Source organism: Oryza glaberrima, chromosome 11 (assembly GCF_000147395.1).
Source record: "Oryza glaberrima chromosome 11, OglaRS2, whole genome shotgun sequence".
Lineage (NCBI taxonomy): Eukaryota > Viridiplantae > Streptophyta > Magnoliopsida > Poales > Poaceae > Oryza > Oryza glaberrima.
Window position 1 is genome coordinate 14,175,849 of NC_068336.1, and position 21,351 is coordinate 14,197,199.

General features: G+C 43.6%; 4 protein-coding genes across 5 annotated transcripts; 3 read left to right on the forward strand and 1 right to left on the reverse strand.

The window, feature by feature from the left end:
* Window positions 1–232: 232 nt before the first annotated feature.
* LOC127754575 (receptor protein kinase TMK1-like) lies at window positions 233–8,113 on the forward strand. The gene is made up of 2 exons (XM_052280151.1): window positions 233–2,678; window positions 7,073–8,113. Exons 1-2 carry the CDS (start codon window positions 410–412, stop codon window positions 7,540–7,542), a joined length of 2,739 nt encoding a protein of 912 aa, XP_052136111.1. The 5' UTR covers window positions 233–409; the 3' UTR covers window positions 7,543–8,113.
* Window positions 8,114–8,946: 833 nt separating this feature from the next.
* Window positions 8,947–12,337, forward strand: LOC127754044 (probable serine/threonine-protein kinase PBL28). The gene is made up of 8 exons (XM_052279496.1): window positions 8,947–9,028; window positions 9,839–9,862; window positions 9,962–10,087; window positions 10,197–10,538; window positions 10,661–10,776; window positions 10,872–11,132; window positions 11,582–11,779; window positions 11,884–12,337. Exons 1-8 carry the CDS (start codon window positions 8,947–8,949, stop codon window positions 11,959–11,961), a joined length of 1,227 nt encoding a protein of 408 aa, XP_052135456.1. The 3' UTR covers window positions 11,962–12,337.
* A 279-nt stretch (window positions 12,338–12,616) lies between these two features.
* LOC127755697 (uncharacterized) lies at window positions 12,617–14,206 on the reverse strand (the record flags this gene model as incomplete). Its single annotated transcript, XM_052281373.1, has 2 exons — window positions 12,617–13,369; window positions 13,469–14,206. Coding segments are annotated over 2 exons (1,182 nt in total), but the record flags the coding sequence as incomplete, so codon positions are not given.
* Window positions 14,207–14,897: 691 nt separating this feature from the next.
* On the forward strand, window positions 14,898–19,487 carry LOC127755543 (RNA polymerase sigma factor sigB). 2 transcript variants are annotated; one of them, XM_052281218.1, is made up of 6 exons: window positions 14,898–15,325; window positions 15,990–16,547; window positions 17,266–17,496; window positions 17,597–17,737; window positions 18,724–18,921; window positions 18,992–19,487. In XM_052281218.1, exons 1-6 carry the CDS (start codon window positions 15,053–15,055, stop codon window positions 19,283–19,285), a joined length of 1,695 nt encoding a protein of 564 aa, XP_052137178.1. In that variant the 5' UTR covers window positions 14,898–15,052; the 3' UTR covers window positions 19,286–19,487. The 2 variants fall into 2 exon arrangements, with proteins under 2 accessions (XP_052137178.1, XP_052137179.1); XM_052281219.1 differs by having other exon boundaries at window positions 16,308–16,547.
* The last annotated feature ends 1,864 nt before the right edge of the window (window positions 19,488–21,351 follow it).

The window sequence follows — 21,351 nt, forward strand, 5'->3', positions numbered from 1 at the left end:
TAAATAAACGAAGATGAAAAAAAAAAACACCTTAATTTCAAGGAAGAAAAGGAAAAAAAAAAGATAAAAAGAACAGCTGTGCCACATGGTGATGGAAAGCAACCGGAGTCCAGAGTGCAGCAGCCGCCGGGCCCCACCCCCCAACGCCAGCCCACAGCCCCACACTTGCCATGCGAGCGAGCGACGAGCTCACAAGAACTGCAACCCGGAGAGACGAGAGAGAAATCGAACAGAAGAAAAAAAAAAAAACACGCAAGCGGAGGAGAGAGAAACGGGAGCAGCCAAGCCAACCCTTCCTCCTCCCCAAAAATACCCTCTCCCTCTCTCTCTCGCTCTCTCTCTCTCTCTCTCCGCCCCGAATCCCCCACCGCCTCCGCCCGCCGGGAAGCCGCCGCATTCCCCGCCCGCCATGGGGAGGGACGCCCGCCGCCTCCCCCTCCTCCCCTTCCTCCTCCTCCTCCTCGCCGCCGCCGCCGGCGTCGCCGAGTCGGCGACCGACGCGGAAGCCATCCACGACCTGGCCAGGTCGGTCCCGGCCCTAGGGTGGGATGGCGACAACGTGTGCGGCTTCGAGGGCGTCACCTGCGAGCGGGGCGGGGCGGGGAAGGTGACGGAGCTCAACCTCGCCGACAGGGGGCTCTCCGGCACGCTCCCGGACTCGCTCTCCTCCCTCACCTCGCTCACCGCGCTGCAGCTCCAGGGGAACGCGCTCACCGGCGCCGTCCCTTCCCTCGCCAGGATGGGCTCCCTCGCCCGCCTCGCCCTCGACGGCAACGCCTTCACCTCCCTCCCCCCCGACTTCCTCCACGGCCTCACCTCACTGCAGTATCTCACCATGGAGAACCTCCCCCTCCCGCCATGGCCCGTCCCCGACGCCATCGCCAACTGCTCCTCCCTCGACACCTTCTCCGCCTCCAACGCCTCCATCTCGGGGCCCTTCCCTGCCGTGCTCGCCACCCTCGTTTCGCTCAGGAACCTCCGCCTCTCCTACAACAACCTCACCGGCGGGCTGCCGCCCGAGTTGTCCTCGCTCATTGCCATGGAGAGCCTGCAGCTCAACAACCAGAGGTCGGATGACAAGCTATCGGGCCCAATCGATGTCATCGCCTCGATGAAGAGCCTCAAGCTGCTGTGGATTCAGTCCAACAAGTTCACCGGCCCGATCCCGGATTTGAACGGCACGCAGCTGGAAGCGTTCAATGTCAGGGACAATATGCTCACTGGTGTGGTGCCGCCCTCGCTGACAGGGTTAATGAGCTTGAAGAATGTTTCACTGTCCAACAATAATTTTCAGGGGCCGAAGCCAGCGTTTGCTGCGATCCCCGGGCAAGATGAGGATAGCGGGAATGGGTTTTGTCTTAATACACCTGGTCCATGTTCTCCACTGACAACCACTCTTCTTCAGGTGGCTGAAGGGTTTGGTTACCCGTATGAGCTCGCCAAGACGTGGAAAGGGAATGATCCATGCAGTCCAGCCTGGGTCGGAATCGTTTGCACTTCGTCGGATGTGTCCATGATCAACTTGTCTCGTAAGAACTTATCAGGTAGGATATCGCCTGCTTTGGCAAACCTGACTAGGCTCGCGAGGCTGGATCTTTCGAACAATAACCTCACAGGGGTGATACCGGATGTTTTGACTACATTGCCGAGCCTTACAGTTCTTAATGTCGCAAATAACAGACTCACTGGCGAAGTGCCCAAGTTTAAGCCATCAGTTAATGTGCTTGCTCAAGGAAACCTGTTCGGGCAATCAAGTGGTAGCAGTGGAGGGGGAGGTGGTTCTGATGGTGACTCTTCATCGTCAGATTCTGCAGGTGGAGGAAAGTCAAAGCCAAATACTGGAATGATTATTGGAATTATTGTAGCTGTGATTATTCTTTTTGCTTGCATTGCGCTTTTGGTGCATCATCGAAAGAAGAAGAATGTAGAAAAGTTCAGGCCTGTGTCAACCAAAACCTCTCCTGCTGAATCTGAGATGATGAAGATTCAGGTGGTTGGAGCAAATGGCATTAGCAATGGAAGCAGTGCATTCCCAACTGAGCTTTACAGCCATGTGAGCGCTGCTAACAGCTCAAACATTTCTGAGCTGTTTGAGTCCCATGGAATGCAGTTGTCAGTAGAAGTGCTGCTAAAAGCCACAAACAACTTCAGTGAGGACTGCATCTTAGGTAGAGGGGGGTTTGGTGTGGTTTTCAAGGGCAACCTCAATGGAAAGCTGGTAGCTGTGAAGAGGTGCGACAGTGGTACCATGGGGACTAAAGGGCAGGAAGAATTCCTGGCTGAAATTGATGTTCTTAGGAAAGTAAGACACCGGCACTTGGTTGCACTACTTGGTTACTGCACCCATGGCAATGAGAGACTCTTGGTCTATGAGTACATGTCTGGTGGAACATTACGTGAGCATCTCTGTGATCTTCAGCAGAGTGGGTTTATCCCTCTTACATGGACGCAGAGAATGACAATAGCTTTGGATGTTGCTAGGGGGATAGAATATTTGCATGGCTTGGCACAGGAAACTTTCATCCATAGAGATCTTAAGCCCTCCAATATATTGTTAGATCAAGATTTGAGAGCTAAGGTTTCGGACTTTGGGTTGGTCAAGCTTGCCAAAGATACAGATAAGTCATTGATGACAAGAATTGCCGGGACATTTGGGTACCTCGCGCCTGAATATGCTAGTAAGTGTACTTCTCTCTGCTGTTAATTTTTTTATTCTAAATTACCAGTCTGTAGTTTCTTTTTGCACACTTTTCTCCTCTGTTACAATCTGTTTTTTTTTTTGGAGTGATTGCAGTTTGATTACATTTGTCTTGGAACAAATTTTCAGCTTTGCATATTCACTAGTATCATAATTCAAGGACGAGCACAATTGTGTTGCACTCTGACACTTCCTAGGAGGACCCATAGGGCATTTCCAATTAGAAATGACTTGGCCATTTCTATAGGATTTCATATCACCCAGGAACAATGATAGTAACAGCCATTACAAAGGGTTCCTTGAAGAATTACTGATTGGTAGGCTTTATTCAAAATTTATTTTGAAATAGGATGGGTTCAGTCCTATAAATATGTGAGGTGTGATTTGTTTAAGTAGTTTCATAAGTCGAAGGAGCTAATAGCATTAATTGTTTCATGGAATCTCTTAGTGTAGTGAATTTGGTGTTGGCCTAGGTTTCTTTTTGTTTCTATCCCCAAAAGAGTTCTCTCTATAGAGAAACAACTTGCTTCTCTCTCCTCTCCATCTCTCTGCCTAATAAAAATAATGATGCTGGGCTTATAGAAACTAGGATACAAGGTTAGTATAGCATAGGGATTATCGATTAGGAAATAGAACATCGATTAGTAGGAACATAGAAATGTTTTATATGCATCAATTATTACATAGATCCTTTTGAAATGCTGCACTTGGAATTCTGGGCGCACCTAGAATAATGGACCAGCATATGGTTTTTTTGGTACATGGTATAATGCATGGTTAATTGTAATGGGAGCATTGCGCTTGTGAACTGCACAAAGCAATGTCTTGGCAGAGTATTAGCATTGGCCTCAGTTTGTTCTTTTAACGTGAGTAGTTTTACCTTTGGCCTTGTTTGTGAAATCTTGTTTATGACTTAGAACATATAAGTATCTTATGCAGGACTGAAGTGTCCAGTGAAGTATTGGATGTACTACAATGCTGTATTATCTAGCCATTTACATTCTAGGAAACAAAATATAGATCTTAGACACCTAGAGCTTTCCTCTCCTTTATTCTAAGAGCTTCTGTGGGATGTGCAGTTATTTTATGATGTCACTTTTCAGAGTAGGTGGTGATAAGTTAACCATATTGCATCTTTTTACTCCTGTTAGCTGGACAGCACTACTGGTTTCTTGGATACATGAGCACCATTTTTTTTTTATAAGGATGCCATAGTGCTTTGCAGATCCTAGCCTTGTTATGCTTCTTAAAGTAATGCAAATTTCATAACCACTCCGTATGTTGCTTTTTTCATAGTAGAGGTTTGACTACCTTGTTCATACTATCAATCCATTATACTAAAGAGTACATCAATGTAATAGGAGAGAAATAAATATGGAAGGGTAAGTGGGTAACCCGATTGTTTAGTCTGAGGGGAGAGATCAATAGTACTATTCATAAATGGTTTTCTTCAATTGGGGCATGTTTATATCCTTTAATTGAACAGCTAATATTTGTGTATCCTTCGAACATTGAACTTCTTACTTTGTTGACACATAATCTCTTGTGACAATGAACGTTGCCCAAACCAATTATCCAGGTTTCTGCTGGAGATAATTTTAATCTGTTAAGTCCTCTTAACGGAATGGGGGAAGAGTTCAAAAAAATGAGGGCGAAACCACAAAGTTGGGAAAGTAGGGGTAAAAATCACAATTGGAGTTGAAAACAGGCTCAATTGTCACTTTACTAGGGGTTTTATTGCTTTTTTCTTTATCCAAACTCTAAAACATGTCTCAAATCCACAGCTAGTGGTTACATTAATAGCTGGTCGTATTTGTTGGGGAAACACTAGGTCACTAGTTATCCTTGCGGTGACACATTTTTGTATTGTTCATTCTACTGTTCTATCAACTCAAGTTTTCACATGCATCATGTCTATTAGCAGTTATTCCTTGACTGTGTACCTCCATGATGCAGAGGCTGGAGATATCTTCTGTTATCTAAAAAAGTTATGTTTTCCTAGGGACAGGAAATGCATTATCTTGATATTGTGAAATTTGGAGCTTCTCAGTTCACATGTTGTTTTTTCTTCCTAGATGCTTGAGCATAATTATGACATCAATAAATCATTCCATAGAAATTATTAGTTCTGGTTGCTGATATACTTACAAAGAATAACTATTATCAATTGATATGCTCAGAGAAAATAAGGGTCCTACTTAACTCATGACATGTGATCAATATAGTTGTAGTTTAGTATATATGAAGAGCCGTGATACATTCCTGGGAATACAACGAATATTCCCTTATGTGCCGGTCGAGGTAACTTAGCCTGGTAAAGGTGGTAGGGATGGAGACGAGTAGCAGAAGGATGAAAAGGGAGTGAACAGCTAGGGAACTAGCACAAGGTATGTTGCAAGGTAGGAGGGGAGAGTTTAGTTGTGAGACGAGCATATGCATAGGTTGACATGGGAAGTCCGAAACAATATATTGAATGCAACTAGCAGATAACAAATATTTATTTGTTTTCAACTAAAAAATCAGCTTCGAGCACACCACATACTGTTGCTGCTGGTGTGATGCTTGTCCTTGGGCCTTGTTGAGTTATTCTATTTCTATAGGCTACAAGAAGTTTTTGCATTGATCTATAAAAAAATGCTGGATATGGGAGGAGGGGCTCTCATATCGAAATTTATTAAGAGCGGTGAGGCTCGAACTTGCGTCGGCTAGCCCACACCTTGTGGTGCTAGCCGGAAGGCCCCCAGGCCTTTCTTGCATTGATCTATCTGTTTAAAGTAAAAATAGGTGACTATTTGAATTTGAGTAAGTTGGAGACAAATGAAAAAAAAGTGACTGAAACAAAATACTAAGATCTCATGGAGTTAATCTATATGTTGGAAGTAAATGCAGATGACTGTTTGAATTTGAGTAAGTTGGAGACAGATGAAAAAAAAAGACTGAAATAAAGCACTAAGATCTCATGGGATTAATAAGTTGGTTCTGGAAATTTTCCTTTTTCCCGAGCAAGTTTCGTGACAATTCAGTTGGTTTCCCAATTGGCTTAGTTTTTCGTATTTCAACCCTAAGTTCATTCGTCCATCCTTAATTATTCCGCATCTACCGATCTACTCCCTCCATCCCAAAATGTAACAACTTTTGAACGGATGGGACACATCCTAGAAATACGAATCTAGATAAGGGCCTGCACAGATTCTTAGTACTAGGTTGTCTCATCCATTCAAAAATTGCTATACTTTGGGACAGAGGTAGTACATAAATAAAAGAAAGGAAAAAAAATCAATTCTCTGTTCCTTAACTCACTCAGTTCAGTTTTCATCCTTAATTAAGGATGTGTCCCATCCTTAATTATTCCGCATCTACCGATCTACTCCCTCCATCCCAAAATGTAACAACTTTTGAACGGATGGGACACATCCTAGTAATACGAATCTAGATAAGGGCCTGCACAGATTCTTAGTACTAGGTTGTCTCATCCATTCAAAAATTGCTATACTTTGGGACAGAGGTAGTACATAAATAAAAGAAAGGAAAAAAAATCAATTCTCTGTTCCTTAACTCACTCAGTTGAGTTTTCATCTCTCAATTGCCAAACTGGTTTAATCTGTCCCTCAACTACCAAAATGTGTAAGCTGTAAAGTCCATCTCTTCACTCTACTTGATAGTGGTTCTGATCTTCATAGAGAATTGGCCATCAATGATCCATAATATTCTAATTTACTGTTTGTCATATGAACCTATCACTTATACAGTCTGTATGAATGTGGACCCCGCTATCTACTTAACTGAAAAACCACAGTTAAACAGGCAAAGTGATTTGTTAAACTACTCACTCACAGCCACTGGGATTTGAAACTTGTTTATCCATCCTCTAAAATGTAGGTAATACAGGTGGTCATGTTACATAGTTGGGGCTACAATGAACTAAATGTTCTGTTTATTTATTTCTTTTAAGTTAAGTTACTCTGTTATTTCTTTTTCTGTTTATACAAAAGGATGAGCTTGTTAATGAAAAAGTTCTTCTGAATTTATTCTACGATTTTTTTCGCAATAAATATTTGCGAAAGATTTACTGAATTCTATTGCCATTGTAAGCCATAGTGCTTAGTGTGTATTCATTAAATTCCTTTGTTTGAATGCATCTCCACATAAATATGTGAGCACATACATTATCACTCCATCTTTATTTAATAAAGAATGGGTTATTAATTTGGATTTTTTATCTATCTTTGAGTAACATTTTAGCGGTGATTATAATGCATATACATGTGCCTATGGAAAACCAAACCTTTATGTGTGATTGTGTGTATTGTACACATTTCCATGTGTCTCATTCTTTGATGGTGTAATGACTAACATGCCATCTTATCTTTACAGCTACAGGAAAAGTTACTACAAAAGTTGATGTGTATGCATATGGTGTGATACTAATGGAGATGATTACGGGAAGGAAAGTACTTGATGATTCGTTACCTGATGATGAAACACATCTTGTAACAATCTTCCGAAGAAATATTCTTGATAAAGAGAAGTTCAGGAAGTTTGTAGATCCCACGCTGGAGCTCAGTGCAGAAGGTTGGACGAGTTTGCTGGAGGTAGCCGACCTTGCCCGCCACTGCACAGCAAGAGAACCATACCAGAGGCCAGACATGTGCCACTGTGTGAACCGACTATCCAGCCTGGTGGATCAGTGGAAGCCTACAAACATTGATGAAGATGACTACGAGGGTGAGACAAGCGAGATGGGCCTCCACCAGCAACTAGAGAAATGGAGATGTGATGATTTCACTATTTCTGACTCAGATACATTTGGCTCATTCAACGTGCCAAGGAAGTACAATGGATAATTCGCAAGGGCAACCCTGTGATGCCATGTACAAAGGTGGGAACAGAGTATGCCGCATCAAGAGGCTATCTTCAGCTCTTTTGACCGCGGACAGCAGTGGAGGCGCGTGGCAGATACTGTAATTAGCGCGTCGAGAACCAGAATGCTTGATGATCAGCATATCACCCTCTGGTAATTGATGACGAGATAGGGTGCTAAAACCGTCTTAATAGCCATGAAGGATTGGTTTACTGGTTTGTATGCTTATTATTGTTGTCCCTAGCTTGGTCAGTCTATGTCATTTCGTAGTGCTAGTAACATAGAGGATATGGAACATTTTGTTTTTGGATGGTCTAGAAGGGTGAGAATGGATAAGTAGCAAAACTAGGCGTGGTCAAATGGTTCTGCTTGACATGGGGTAGGATTTAGAACGGTTGTTTTGTTAACTGTCAACCCTGAGGTATTCTTTTGGAGCGTTTTCTGTATTCGTCGTGTACATGCCTGAATTTTTTCCTGATTTCCATGCTTCCATTGAAATGTGAAATTGCTTGGAAATGGCTATAATGCAAGTTATGCATTCAAATCATGCATTTGAATGTCCAGCAATTGCATGCCTGCCCGGATGCCATGGTGGAAATCGTGACCGTCCAATTTGATCCAACAATTATGATTGCAGAATTATGTAATGCAAGTTATTTTTCCATGCTTGATAAGATAAAACAGGTACCAAAATGGAACGTATAATTTGTCATCTTTTGTGCCCCTTCAAAATGAAACTATCCAAAACGAAAACGAAAGATATTGCACGTCTCCATCCAGCTACCTTGCGCTGGGCTGCAACCTTAAACTAACACAAAACCTGCACAAATCTTCAGCACTATTCCCTCTATCACAAAATAAACCAACATTGTAAATCAGATGTGATACACCTTAGTACGATAATCTAGACACAAGGATGTTCAGATGGTGTCTAGATTCATAGTAATCACATTAAGTATATAATTGGTTTTTTTTTTTTAACTATGGAAGGAGTGCGTCTCTGCCTTTTTCTCTCATCAATAAACAAGTCATTAATTGCCAACAAAATAAGAGATCGGTGTGTACTATGGTCCAGACAGCTACAGCATGGCACGCTGGTTCGCGCATAATCCCCTTCTTTCTAATTAACCACATGTAAACCGAACAACCAATCCACGATGCCACATACGCCAAGATCACAGCATAAGAAGCTGAGAACTCATTATACTAATAATCAGGTCCAGAAGAATATCCAGCGATCGATGGTTACTATGGATGGGAACGCATATAAGATTGCTCCTTGGGGTTGCTTCACGGAGTTCCTTTAATTTGCAACTGTGTCTTGATCAACACAGCTCAGGTAAAAGGGAGACATACTCCAGCTCGAGGACACTGAAGAAGCTGAAGGATGGAGAAGGTGCTTTTATGGATGGCTTTGATTATGGTAACTTCAGTTGGTTTTTGCAAGGGTGATCAAGATTTTGTTGCAGGTTCGTCTTCAATGTCTTTATCTTGGGGGTGATCAGTTCATATTCACTTGAATACTTCTCTTTCTGCAAAAGAAAAAAAAAGCTGTAAACATATTTTTTTAAAAAAAAAGATATGTACAAGCTTCAACGTCCGAATAGGCGGAATAGCTGCTAAATAATGCAATATTTCTACCTTAGTGTTAAAATGCAAAAGTTTCGTTGTTGCTAAAAGAAAACGAGCATGCAGTTCGTACTTACCCCCTTTTTTTTTTTTGACTGGAGCAAACAAATTAATTGATGAAATAATCGCGTTGAGTTTATACCCTCATTATGGTTATTTATTTTATTACATGACGTTGTAAACATTTTGACACATGTTTGATCATTCATTTTATTAAAAAACATTATCATTATTTATTTTATTGCGACTTGGTTTATCATATTATAGGTACTTTGCACAAAAGTTTTAAATAACCTAAATAGTGAAACATGTGTAAAAAGTCAATAGCTTCATCTATTAAAAACCGAAGGTATTATCATTTAAACATGATCTCTCCCTTGACAACTTTGACTATTATTTTCAAACAATGTCAAAGTGAATAGATTCGAAGGTAAGATATTACTATAGTTCTTTCGATTAAATTTAATCTAATGATAAATAATAGGTTATTTAAAAATTATTGTTGGTCAAAGTTGCACAATTCAGAGTCAAAACCGACAAGTATTTATTAATGAGTAACTATACGAGCATAACGGTAGTAGAATTAACACCAATGGTATATAACATGTCAAATGGATACACCAACTAATCATATTTCTTGACAATCGCAGAGGGTGGATACATCAAGATAAAACGTAAGTCCAAGATCATCAGTTCTTTTCCGAACACAGCACAGTTCATTATGCATCACCAACAAAAGTCTAAATAAATATTATTTGTGTATTTTTTTTCAGGTAGCACATTTGCAGTAGTAATAGTTTTCACAGTCATGCTGATTGCTCTTATCATTGCACTCATGAGATACATGAGCAAAAAGAGCAAAGCTGATGAGACCATTGACTCAACAAGATCTTCTCAAGGTTGATAAACGATAACCCCCCCTACAACACATGAATTCTGACAAACTTCAGATACAAATCAACCTGCACAACATCATCTACTAACTACTAACTTTCATTATCCACCAAGACAACAAGGTTCATGGGGAGGTGATCAACAGGTGGTCAGGGCTGTACAAGTTCAGCAAGGGCGAGATCGAGAAGGCGATAAACTACGCGAACAGCAAGATCTGCCTTGGCTCCGGTAGCGCAGGCCAGGTATACCAAGGAGTGCTACCGAGTGGTCAGCTTGTTGCGATCAAGCACATCCACAAGTCGGCCATGTCCGGGTCCTTCATGAGGGAGGTGGAAGGCCTTTCCAAGGTGAGGCACCCCAATCTGGTCTGCCTCTTTGGCTACTGTGATGATGGGGGTGACCAGTACCTTGTGTATGAGTATTGTGCCAATGGAAACCTGGCTCAGAACCTTCTAAGTAAGAATAGTTATTTTGAGCTTTGAGCAGAGCTGATGACAGTTCTTTTTTTGGTTTCAAATTTAGTGGAAAAAATTTAGGTTCAGCTATGTTTGGAATGATCCTTTTGTCTTGATTGACAGGGAGTGACTCTGTGCTGTCCTGGCCAGCAAGGGTGAAGATTCTGAGGGATTGTGCATCTGTCTTGAGGTTTCTTCACACACACCCTGATGGATGCATTGTTCATAGAGACATTAAGGTGAGGACAGTACTGAATGGTTTTGTGATTCTAGCAATGTGAACCATAAATTTGATCAAACCATTACCCACTGGTGTCCTGTTCTGGTTTTGCAGCTCACTAACATCTTACTGACAGAGAGCATGGAGCCCAAGTTATCTGATTTCGGGCTGGCGAAGATGTTGCAAATGGAGGAGACTAAAGTTTTCACAGATGTGAGAGGGACCATTGGCTACATGGATCCAGAGTACATTACACATTCCAAGCTCACTTGTGCCAGTGACATCTACAGCTTTGGTGTGGTTGCACTGCAGCTCCTGTCAGGAAGGAAGGTCATTGAACTTGACACTGTTGCCAGGGATTCCCTTACAAAGAAGGTAAAAAATGATACTTCTAACCAGCATATGTTTGATGCTACGCAATCTATAACAACCTCTCTAAGTATGCAATTATGATTTCACTTAGAATTTTAGGAGTAATGCTCACTATCTGTTCTCATATTAGTGTCATTTATGTTCAAAATTCAACCGACTATATATGTTAAGACATTTTAAATTGTTTTTGGAATAATTATCTAAAAGAATGGAAATATGATTGTGCTATGAATATGCAACACCTAAAACAACAAAAAGAAGTAAAACTAAATTCTATGGAGGAAAAAAATGTAAGTAATGCAACTAAGTGCAACCCTAGAAAAAAAAAATCCGACAACCCAGAATTCAAAGATAAAAAATGTAAAACTCGTTGTTTTCTAAAGATAGTTATTGTAGTCATCGTCTTTCAAATGATTATGATTCAAGTGCACACACAACTTTTCCAAATGAAGGCCAGGGATGTGGTGAGCGGGAAAAAACCATTGGACGAATTCATAGACCCCCGTGTTAGAGACGAGGTTAACATTGAAGATTTCGTGTTGATATTGAAAATTGCGGTCCTCTGCGTGGCGCATTCAAGTGTAGGGCGTCCAACAATAAAGGATGTTTTTGAGGAGATGGACAAAGCATTGACGAATACAGATTCAAAGGTTAGAATTACATTGTTTCTTTTGATGAACTTTCTTAAACAGACTGTGAATATATTAATTTACTTGTCATTTTATTTAATGCTGCCTCTAATTCTGCTGATCAGGTTGGCAGAGCGAGAGAAGAGATAAACCCATCCAATACAATCCAGTATCAGTATGCAACGGGGCTTAACATAGTATAGTGTACATTTCCAGAAGTTACAAACAGTTTCTTGCATGGAGTTTCAGTTGAATGGAATTTCCAAGGCTGCACTTTGAAATTGGACTGTAAGAAAGATAAGAGAGCTATGCCAAACTAGTATTGTACTTACAACGGTGTTGGCCCTGCAACTAGTGGTTGCTTATGGGTGATGTAAGTATATATATGTACATGAGCAAGTTAAGAACCTAGATAAAATAGTACTAGATCCATTATTAAATAGTACTTGATAGGATTGACTGAAATATCAGTATTATGAAAGTACTTGAAACTTATAAATATTTTCTCAACAATAAACTTACAAATATTTAAAACTCTACACTATTATGAAAGCACGTTGCAAACATATGAGTTTTACTATTCAGGATATGATTAAAACTTGTTTGCTTTTTCTTGGGACGACGTTTGGTTGTGTTTTTTTTGTGTAAGTTCCCAACTTCTCCTTATTCGTTTTCCACGCGCACGCTTCCCAAACCGCTAAACGGAGTATTTTTTAAAAGAGTTTTCTATAAAAAAAGTTGCTTTAAAAATTAAACTAATTTATTTTCAAGTATTTTTAGCTAATAATACATACTCCATCCATAAAAAAACCAACCTCCGACTATTCTAGGTTGGCTTTTTTTTGGATGGAGAGAGTAGTAATTAATTACTCCGTATGTGCTAAACTAGTACGTCTTTTTGCGTATCCTCCGAACAGTTTTTCAAAGAAAAAGTACACCCAAGGTCCCTCAACTTGTCATCGAATTAAAAAATCGTCCCCCAACCTCAAAACCAGATATATAATATCCCTTGACTTACAAAACCATTCACTTTAGATCCTTAGGTGGTTTTAAATCCGGTTTTATCCGATGTGGCGATTGAGTCAGCATGGGATCCACATGGGCCCCACGTGTCAGTACGCCACGTCACTCTTTCCCCTCTCTCCCTTCCTCATCTCTCTCTCACTTTTATCCTCTCTGGTATGGTGGCCGCCCGGCGGGTGGAGAGGAGGTCGCCGGGCGAGACGAGGGAGGAAATCCGACGGCCGACGACGTGGCGGTGGCGGCGGTGACGCGGGAGAAAGGGAGGGCCGCGGCAGCGGCGCCCGCCGGCACGCCGCCATGTCCTCCCCCCGCGGGCCGCCGTCTCGTCCGTCCCACCCAAACCTTGTCGATCCCTTCGCATGGTGATCGTCGATGCAAGCAGGCTGGTGCAGGTAGTTGTACATCAAATTGTAGTAGGCAACGCCAACACTGCCATGGCCATCGCCGTCGCCGGAGAAGAAGCCATCGTCTTCGAGCGGCAGCAGGAACGGGTCGTCGAGCAGCTCGCGCCGTCGGGGCGAGGCACCGTTCGATGAATTGCCTCATCACCGGGTCGCTCACCCTGTACAACGCAGCAGGCTTGATCCCCTGATCATAAACAAGCATTTTCTTGATCAAATCGTGTCCAAGAATTCACGAGAAATTCTGCAAGAATCGAATAGATGGTGATCACTGATCAGATCGTACGGAGATGACTCGCTTGTAGATTTGGATGGGGTTGGAGCACTCGCTGTAGGGGTAATCGAGGGTGACCATCTCGAGGACGCACATGCCGAAGGAGTAGACGTCGGCGAGCTCGTCGTAGGACTCCTCGTACACCTCGGGAGCCATGAACTCCGGCGTGCCGACGCAGCGAGTGTGGTCGCCGCCGCCGCCGGCGGCGGAGAGGCGGAACGCAGCGAGGCCGAGGTCGCCGATCTTGACCTCCCTCTGGTTGCCGTTGACGAAGATGTTGTCGCACTTGAGGTCGCGGTGGATGGTGGGCGGCGAGTGTGCGTGGAGGTAGGCGAGCCCGTCGAGGATCTGTGCGCACCAGCGCCGCACCGCCGCCACGCTCACCCGCCGGTGCTTCTCCCTGTACTGACGGAGCGTGCCGGAGACGAAGAGCTCGATGACGAAGTTGAGGGCGCCGCGTGGCGCGTCGACCCAGTAGGCCAGTAGGCGTCGAGGCACCTCGACTCCGCCGCCATTGCGCGGCTGCCCTGCTTCGTGCTCCCGTCCCGCCGCGGAGGTAGTGCGGCGGCGGCAGCGGCGGCGGAGTGCGCGGTGTGCCTGCGCGCCGTCGAGGAAGGGGAGACGGTGCGCGCGCTCGCCTGCGGACGACGTGCCCCCTGTGCCGCGCCGACGTGCCGGTGCCGGCGAGGCCGACGAGCTCGACGACGGTGAAGGGGAAGCAGCAGGAAACCGCAGACGGCGCCTTCCTCCTCATACGCCCTCGCCGCCAGCCTCTCCCGCGCCGTCGCAGCCGGAGGAGCCGCCCCCTACCCGCCACCGCCGCCGCCGGAGAGGCCACCCCCGCCGCCAACGCCGACGACGAGGCCCGCGCCCTCCTCCCTCGCGCTCGGAGCCGCCGCCGACGACAAGGGCGAGCGGCGCGGAGTCGTCGGCGCCGCCTCTCCGCCACCGCTCTCTCTCGCCGACGCCGCACCGGTCTCGCCCGCCGACGCGGCGCCTCCGCAGCGGTGCTCGCCTTGTCGCCCAGTCGCCCAGAGAAGATAAGAGAAGAGTGAGAGAGAGGAGAAAAGGAGAGGGGAGAGGGTGATGACGTGCCCAGCTAACACGTGGGGTCCACGTGGGTCCCACGCTAAATCAACTGCCACGTAGACTAAAACCGGGGTCAAAATCACTGAAGGATCTCGGGTGACCGGTTTTGTATACCCAAGGGACCCCGTATATCTGGTTTTACGGTTGGGGGAGGGACGATTTTGTAATTTAATAACAAGTTGAGGGACCTTGGGTGTACTTTTTCCGTTTTCCAACGGTCCTAATGGCCCACATATGAGATCTTGGATGGGCCCGATTTGAAATCCCACGGAGAAAGTCAGGCCGGCCCAAACGGCCCACGAATCCCCCCAGCTTTAGCCGAGCTGACCTCCTCCTCCTTCCCTTATCCAGATCAACCCGAGCCAAACCCAAACGCCATCTCCACCGTCGCCTCGCCTCGCCTCCACCTCCACCTCCACTACCACCACCGTCTCCGGCGATGGAGGCCGCCGACCCCAGGTGATTCGGCGGCCGGTCTCCTCCCCGCCACCGCCGCCGCCGCCGCCAATGGCGTGCCTCGCGCCGCACTTCAAGTGGGCGCCCTGCCCCCACGCGCACCACCACCACTCTACTTCTTCTTTACCGTCGTCGTCGTCTTCGTCCACCTCGGCCCCTTCCTCGTCGTCGAGGTGCTCCTTCTCCCGCGGGGGCCCCTTCCGCGTCCACTGCGCGGTCACCGCCACCACCTCCGCCGCGGCGCCCGTCGTCGTAGAAGCTCCCGGCGGGGGGATGCGGCTCGCGTACGCCGCCGCCCCGGACTCCTCCGCGCCGGCTCTCCAGGTGACTTGCCTCCTCCACTCGGTTGGTTGATTGGGATATCGTATCGGATTGGGGACTATACGTTTTGCTGGTGATGGTGGTCATGGAATTGAGCTGCGACGAAGCTATTTTTGTTCATTTGCTTTTAGTGCGCTAGTGGAGAGCTGGGCAGTAGGCGGATGTGGGATTAGGTTGTTGGTTTGGAACATTCAAGAGTGAAATTAGATCGAACACGCTTACCATTACATACTTTACACTAAGTTTGATAAAAATTTGGTATGATTGAACATGACCATGAGCTTCGTTGGTGAATTGTTACTGGAAATTCCATACTTTTATTGCATCAACATAATTCTTAATGGAAATCTTTGTTGAACAGTTAGTGAAGTGGAAATTTTTGGAAAGAGATTTGATTTCATTTTTTTTTTCACTTCGAGTGGGTATAATTTTTCCTTTTATATGTACAAGGTGCCAACTACGACGGCGCCAGTAGCAATACTTAGGTCCCAAACAATGCAGGTTCTAATTTGTGGCCTTGTAAAATTGGCACTTTCTCATATCACCAGTAGAATTAGTTGATTGCTAAATAATACAACCATGTCCTAACTCGAGGACTTGCAAAATTAGCAGTTCTTCGTCTGTGATATTCACTCTTCTTTTTTGTAATTTTTCCACCTGTTTACAGAAAAAAATTCAATCGGCCCTGGCATCAGAAGTATTTCTAAATGAAGAGGCTGTTGTAACAGCTGCTGCAGCAGAGGCAGTTGCCCTTGCTAGAGCAGCTGCTGAAGCTGCACAGGAAGTTGTTCGTATGGTACAAAATAATAAAAATGAACGTAACACCAGACCAAAAAAAGCTGTGGTCAACTACTTGGCAAATGAAATACTTCGCACGGAAATGAAACCAAACATTCTTGATAAATATAGTGATGGCATTTTGTCAGAGGAGATAGAGTCTTATGGCATCTTGAGTGATGAAGCTGAACTAGACGGTGATACACAGGACATCCCTAGTATAGCTGTGAAGTCTGCTCGTCAAACTGAGAGAAGAGCTCGGAGAACGAGGGCAGCAATAAAGGCTGCTACCATAGTCCGTACTTCCCCAAAACCTGCAACGTCCTCAAAGAAGAAGCGGTCAAAGGGTGCCTCTTCTGGCACAAATCCATTAGGTTCCTTGTGGAAGATGACGGGTCGCAGACTTCTTACAGCAAAGGAAGAGGTTGAGTTCTCGGAAGGTATTCAGGTGAGATTACTACATTATAAGTAATGAACATATTAATCCATTCATTTCATTCATGTGTGGGTGCACTATCCGATCCTCTCAGCTGAAAAGTTAGGCTTATGTGTTCTGTCCTGCTACAATTTATACATAACCACTATCAAGGTGGATATGAAATAAGCCAAACACAAAGCAGATGTAGAAAAAATCAAACAATTTCTGAATTTGCCTTTCAGTTTTGAGCCAAAGATGGTGAACCCTTATCCTGTTATTAATTTGCTTCTCCAAGATGATGAGAAATATTTGTACGTTTAGGTTGCATTCGACAGTTTAAGTCAGCTATGATTCATAATGTCAACATGGGCTGACTGAGTTGAAACTTAACAAAATACATGGAAATTGGTGATCTTCTTGGATAGTTGTTATTATATGAGAAGAGGCATAACCTTGACTTCGTCAATATATTCATTTGTATACAAGCTTACAATAGCATGGCCTTTGCAATGTTTTTTTTGTGTCTTGCGTTGCATAAGTTTTGAATATTCCAATAGTGTTCGATCTACAGTTTACAGGTTCATTAAAGCCACTGGTGGAATCTGTGAACTCTTGAACATAAATTTTATATTGGAACCCACTATTCACCGATACACTAGAATCAGTTGCTCCTTTTATTTAGTATAGTTACCTTGCCATTGAGTAAGTTTTGGAGTTAATTATGCATACTTGTGTTGGATATGATTAGGACCTCTTAAAGCTAGAAGCAATCCAAGCTGAGCTTGCAGAGTACAATGGTGGCCAGCCGACCTTCGCTCAGTGGGCTACAGCAGCTGGAGTTGATGAGAGAACTTTGCGGAAGCGTTTAGATCATGGTATTTATTGCAAGAATAGAATGGTTACATCCAATGTGCGACTTGTAATATCTATTGCCAGAGAGTTTGAAGGTCCAGGAATGGAACTTTATGATCTTATCCAGGTACATGCATGTACTTTGTACCTTTTCTGGTTAATAAGTAATAAAGCATCTGAAGTGCTGTATTTAGCACCGACATTTTATTTTTAGGTCTTCATTACAGGAAGGAATGCAGGGCCTTATAAGGGGTGCTGAAAAATTTGATGCATCAAAGGGTTTTAGGTTCTCGACATATTCTCACTGGTGGATCAAACAAGCAATGCGTAAATCTGTCTCAGAGCAATCACAGATATTTCGCTTGCCGGTAGGTCCCTCATCCTTTGTTTTCCCTGACTGATGATTCATTTGATGCTCTATTTTTCTGCCCCATTATGCCCTCCACATAACCTGGTTAGCTAGTAACTGACGGCAAATTATGTTACTCAACATTGTATGTACAATTTTGTTCTAAAATGGTCAATGGTGGAGTGAATGCATTTCCATATCTTGTGCGAATACTTATGATGAATTTAATGTTCCTACTAGTCAGTGACCAGTGCAAAAATGTTTGTTAAGATTTCATTCCATTGCATCAATCATTGCTGACAGTTGTTTGTTGCAATATGAGACATGATGGAATATTTTTAACAGTTTGTGTTGTCATCCATTTCTCATATCATGAAAAAACACTTGCATTTGTTACATATTACATATGTTTTGACTTTGCTTGAACTATTTGTGCTTATCAATGATTCGTATAAACTAGGCCTTTTGATTGAGATAATCTCAGTACATTTGATTGGGTTTAGCAGCTAAACTTTAGCTTTAGCTAGATACCATGGGATAGCTTTCAGAACCAATACTCATATGGATGGTATTTATGCTGATATTTGGCCAAATAGTACCAATAAGAAGTTTGTTCTGTCAAGCATCTAAAGTCTGGCTTTTAATTATATGATTCCTCTACTATTCTGCTTTTCAATCAGAACTTTTTGGTATGAGCCATTCAATTATACAATTATATTCACTTAGCTCTCATTGTCTAAAATGTCTTATTAGGTCATTTTGCTTATATGGCTAATAACAGATACATGCCAATGTAAATTTGTAGTTCGGATAAGACATAATGACAAATTATGTTCAAACATTTTTGGGGAGAACTGTAGCAAGTTTTTGTACTCTTTACAATGTACTCTTTACTGGCTTGATTGCACAAAACTGAAATATTCAAGGGGCTGATATTTCTTATATTTTGGCAAAGATGACTCTTCACATCCAATGTTCATCAGATTGGTTTATTGTTATTGCTAGGCTCACATGGTTGAAGCAAGCTATCGTGTGAAGGAGTGCATTAAACGTCTTCGTCGAAAGCTTAAAAGACGACCCACTAACGAAGAAATAGCTGCAGACACTGGTATGCCGATCAAACGAGTCGAGGCAGCAGTGAACCTTCCAAAATATTCTGTATCCCTTGATAGCAAAATTGGTAGCACAGACATGACTTACCAGGTACAATCCACTTCTATAACACTTTATTTTCTGTTATAGAGCGCAGATGATAACTTGCTTCCATTTTCAGGAAGTCACAGCTGATCCAACCGCCGAGACAGCCGAGGAGATGCTGAACAGATTGTCTATGAAACGGGACGTACAGAAGGCACTGGACACTCTTACCACCCGTGAGAGGCAAGTGGTGACACTTAGGTTTGGGCTCGAAGATGGTAGGATAAGAACCCTGCAGGAGATTGGCAACACCATGGGTGTGAGCAGGGAGAGGATCCGGCAAATAGAGTCAGCCGCATTTCGGAAACTGAGGAGCAAGAAGAGGGTGAATGCACTGAAGGATTATCTGGTACCAGTAGGCAATTGGTGACACTTTTGTCGACATACAACATTTTCCTTTCAAAATCCTTTTCTTTTTCTCTCCTTTTTGAGGATCCTTTACTTGTATTTTTTTTACCTTGGATCTTCATGTACAACACGTTGTCAGAATAGTGTAGCTCGACCCCGACGAAGGAATCAACAGATTTTGCAGAGCTATTCATTTATACCGTCATCTACAGAAATTGAAATACCATACATGTGTCCGCAGTGTGCTCACTGCTCAGGAGTCGGGAGGCTCCTCTGTGTAGTTACAAGTGTTCCCTGGTAGGAAAAGAAACACAAATTTATGTTTTTTCTGTCTAGTTTTCTTTTGCTTAAATGCTGCCAATCTGCAGGTCACTGGAAGAGTGTAGGCAGCACCAGTTCAATCTGGTTTCAGCCTTGATCGGACGAAGATAAGCGGGTAGAAGCCAAAATAAAAGCATTCTTAAGTAAAATGAATATCCATAGATGAAAAAGAAGACACGGTCACAAGGTAAAAAAAAAGGGACCTCTTACAATAAATCGGGATTGATTCGTTCACCCGTTATAGGAACCACTCTGATTCAATTCCCGTTCATTGCAAAACATAATGAGAGAGAGCAATTGCTGCCAGCCACGCCTTGCCCGGTTCGGCGTGTGGCAGTCCCACCAGCACCTCAACCGCTCAATATGTGCTCTCCAATAACATTCTATTTAAGTTGAGATCCCTCCACGTTAATTTCTAAGTGATATTAATCCCCTAACATTAATTGTGGGCCTATGGAATTTATTGGGAATAAATTGGGCCTAGCTCATTTAATCCAACAACCCCCACCAAATTTCAGAGCTCACAAAAAATGTTCTTAGTTCTGAACTTATTTGTTATACCTGTATTTCGGTGGAGACCAAAATGTACACGTCCACTATATTTCAGCTAGTACACTGATCAATACTCCACAGAACATGCAATCCGCCGTCTCGAACTTAGCCTCCTCAGGTGAGAGAGACGGTTCAGTTGTCTTGCCCCGTGAAACAGAGAAGTACTGCATAACCGTCAACCACAATAGTGCACGTGCTTTCCATCTTTTATAGTTTGAACCATCAAAAGCATATGGTTTTAGTGATGCCGCAAATCTAACTACCAAAAAGACCTATCAAGTTTTTGAATTATTGGATTAAATGGGCTAGGCCCAATTTATTCCTAATAAATTCGATAGACCCACAACTAATGCTAATGGATTAATACCACCTTAAAAATCCATGTGGAAGGATCTCAACTTAAATAGGCTGCTATTGGAGAGCACCTGTTGAGCGGTTACGGGAAAACACCTCTCTGCTCTCCTCTCCCCCACACTGGTTCTCCTCGGCACATCCTGTTTTTGTTACTTTGCTACACTTTTGCATCCTCGGTTGCAGTGTTTGGGACGAGCAGGCCTCCAGAACTCCATTCGCTTGAGTACCTGCACTGGTAGGCGGCGAGGACGAGCAGGCCTCCGGAACTCCATTCGCTTGAGTACCTGCACTGGTAGGCGGCGATCAAGTTTTTCGGGAGCGCTTTCTAGTGTGACTGCTCTGCTGCATCAGTTCTGCATAATGTTGTCTTCTTCCTCTACACTGATTCTACTCTGTTTCATCTACTTCCACTAATCAACATGTCTACCAGTGGAAGCAACTACGGAGGCGCTGGCGTCAACGGTGCTGGTAGAGGCAACAGCATTGGAGGAGACGAGAACAACATCAACGGAGGCAACAACACCAACAATGTCTTATGTTGTACCGGAGCGTTCTCGGGTACGTTACCTTCTTATCTATAGGTTAAAACTATTTTTTGATGATGTCCTTTTAATTATTAGCATGTTCATGTTTAGCACTTTCACTAAGATCATTTTCTGCTGCACATGTCATGTTTGTTATCTTATTTTTCTGAATTAAAATATGTCAAATTATAACTAATTTTCAACATATCTCGCAAGGGAGGTTTTTGCTGCTTTGCCTTCCGATTAATCTCGTCGAATGCCAGTTCGAACCATCTCGTCGAAGAGTATAAACCATCAGGCGTTGATAATTGGGATCGTCCAATTAGTGGAACAGTCA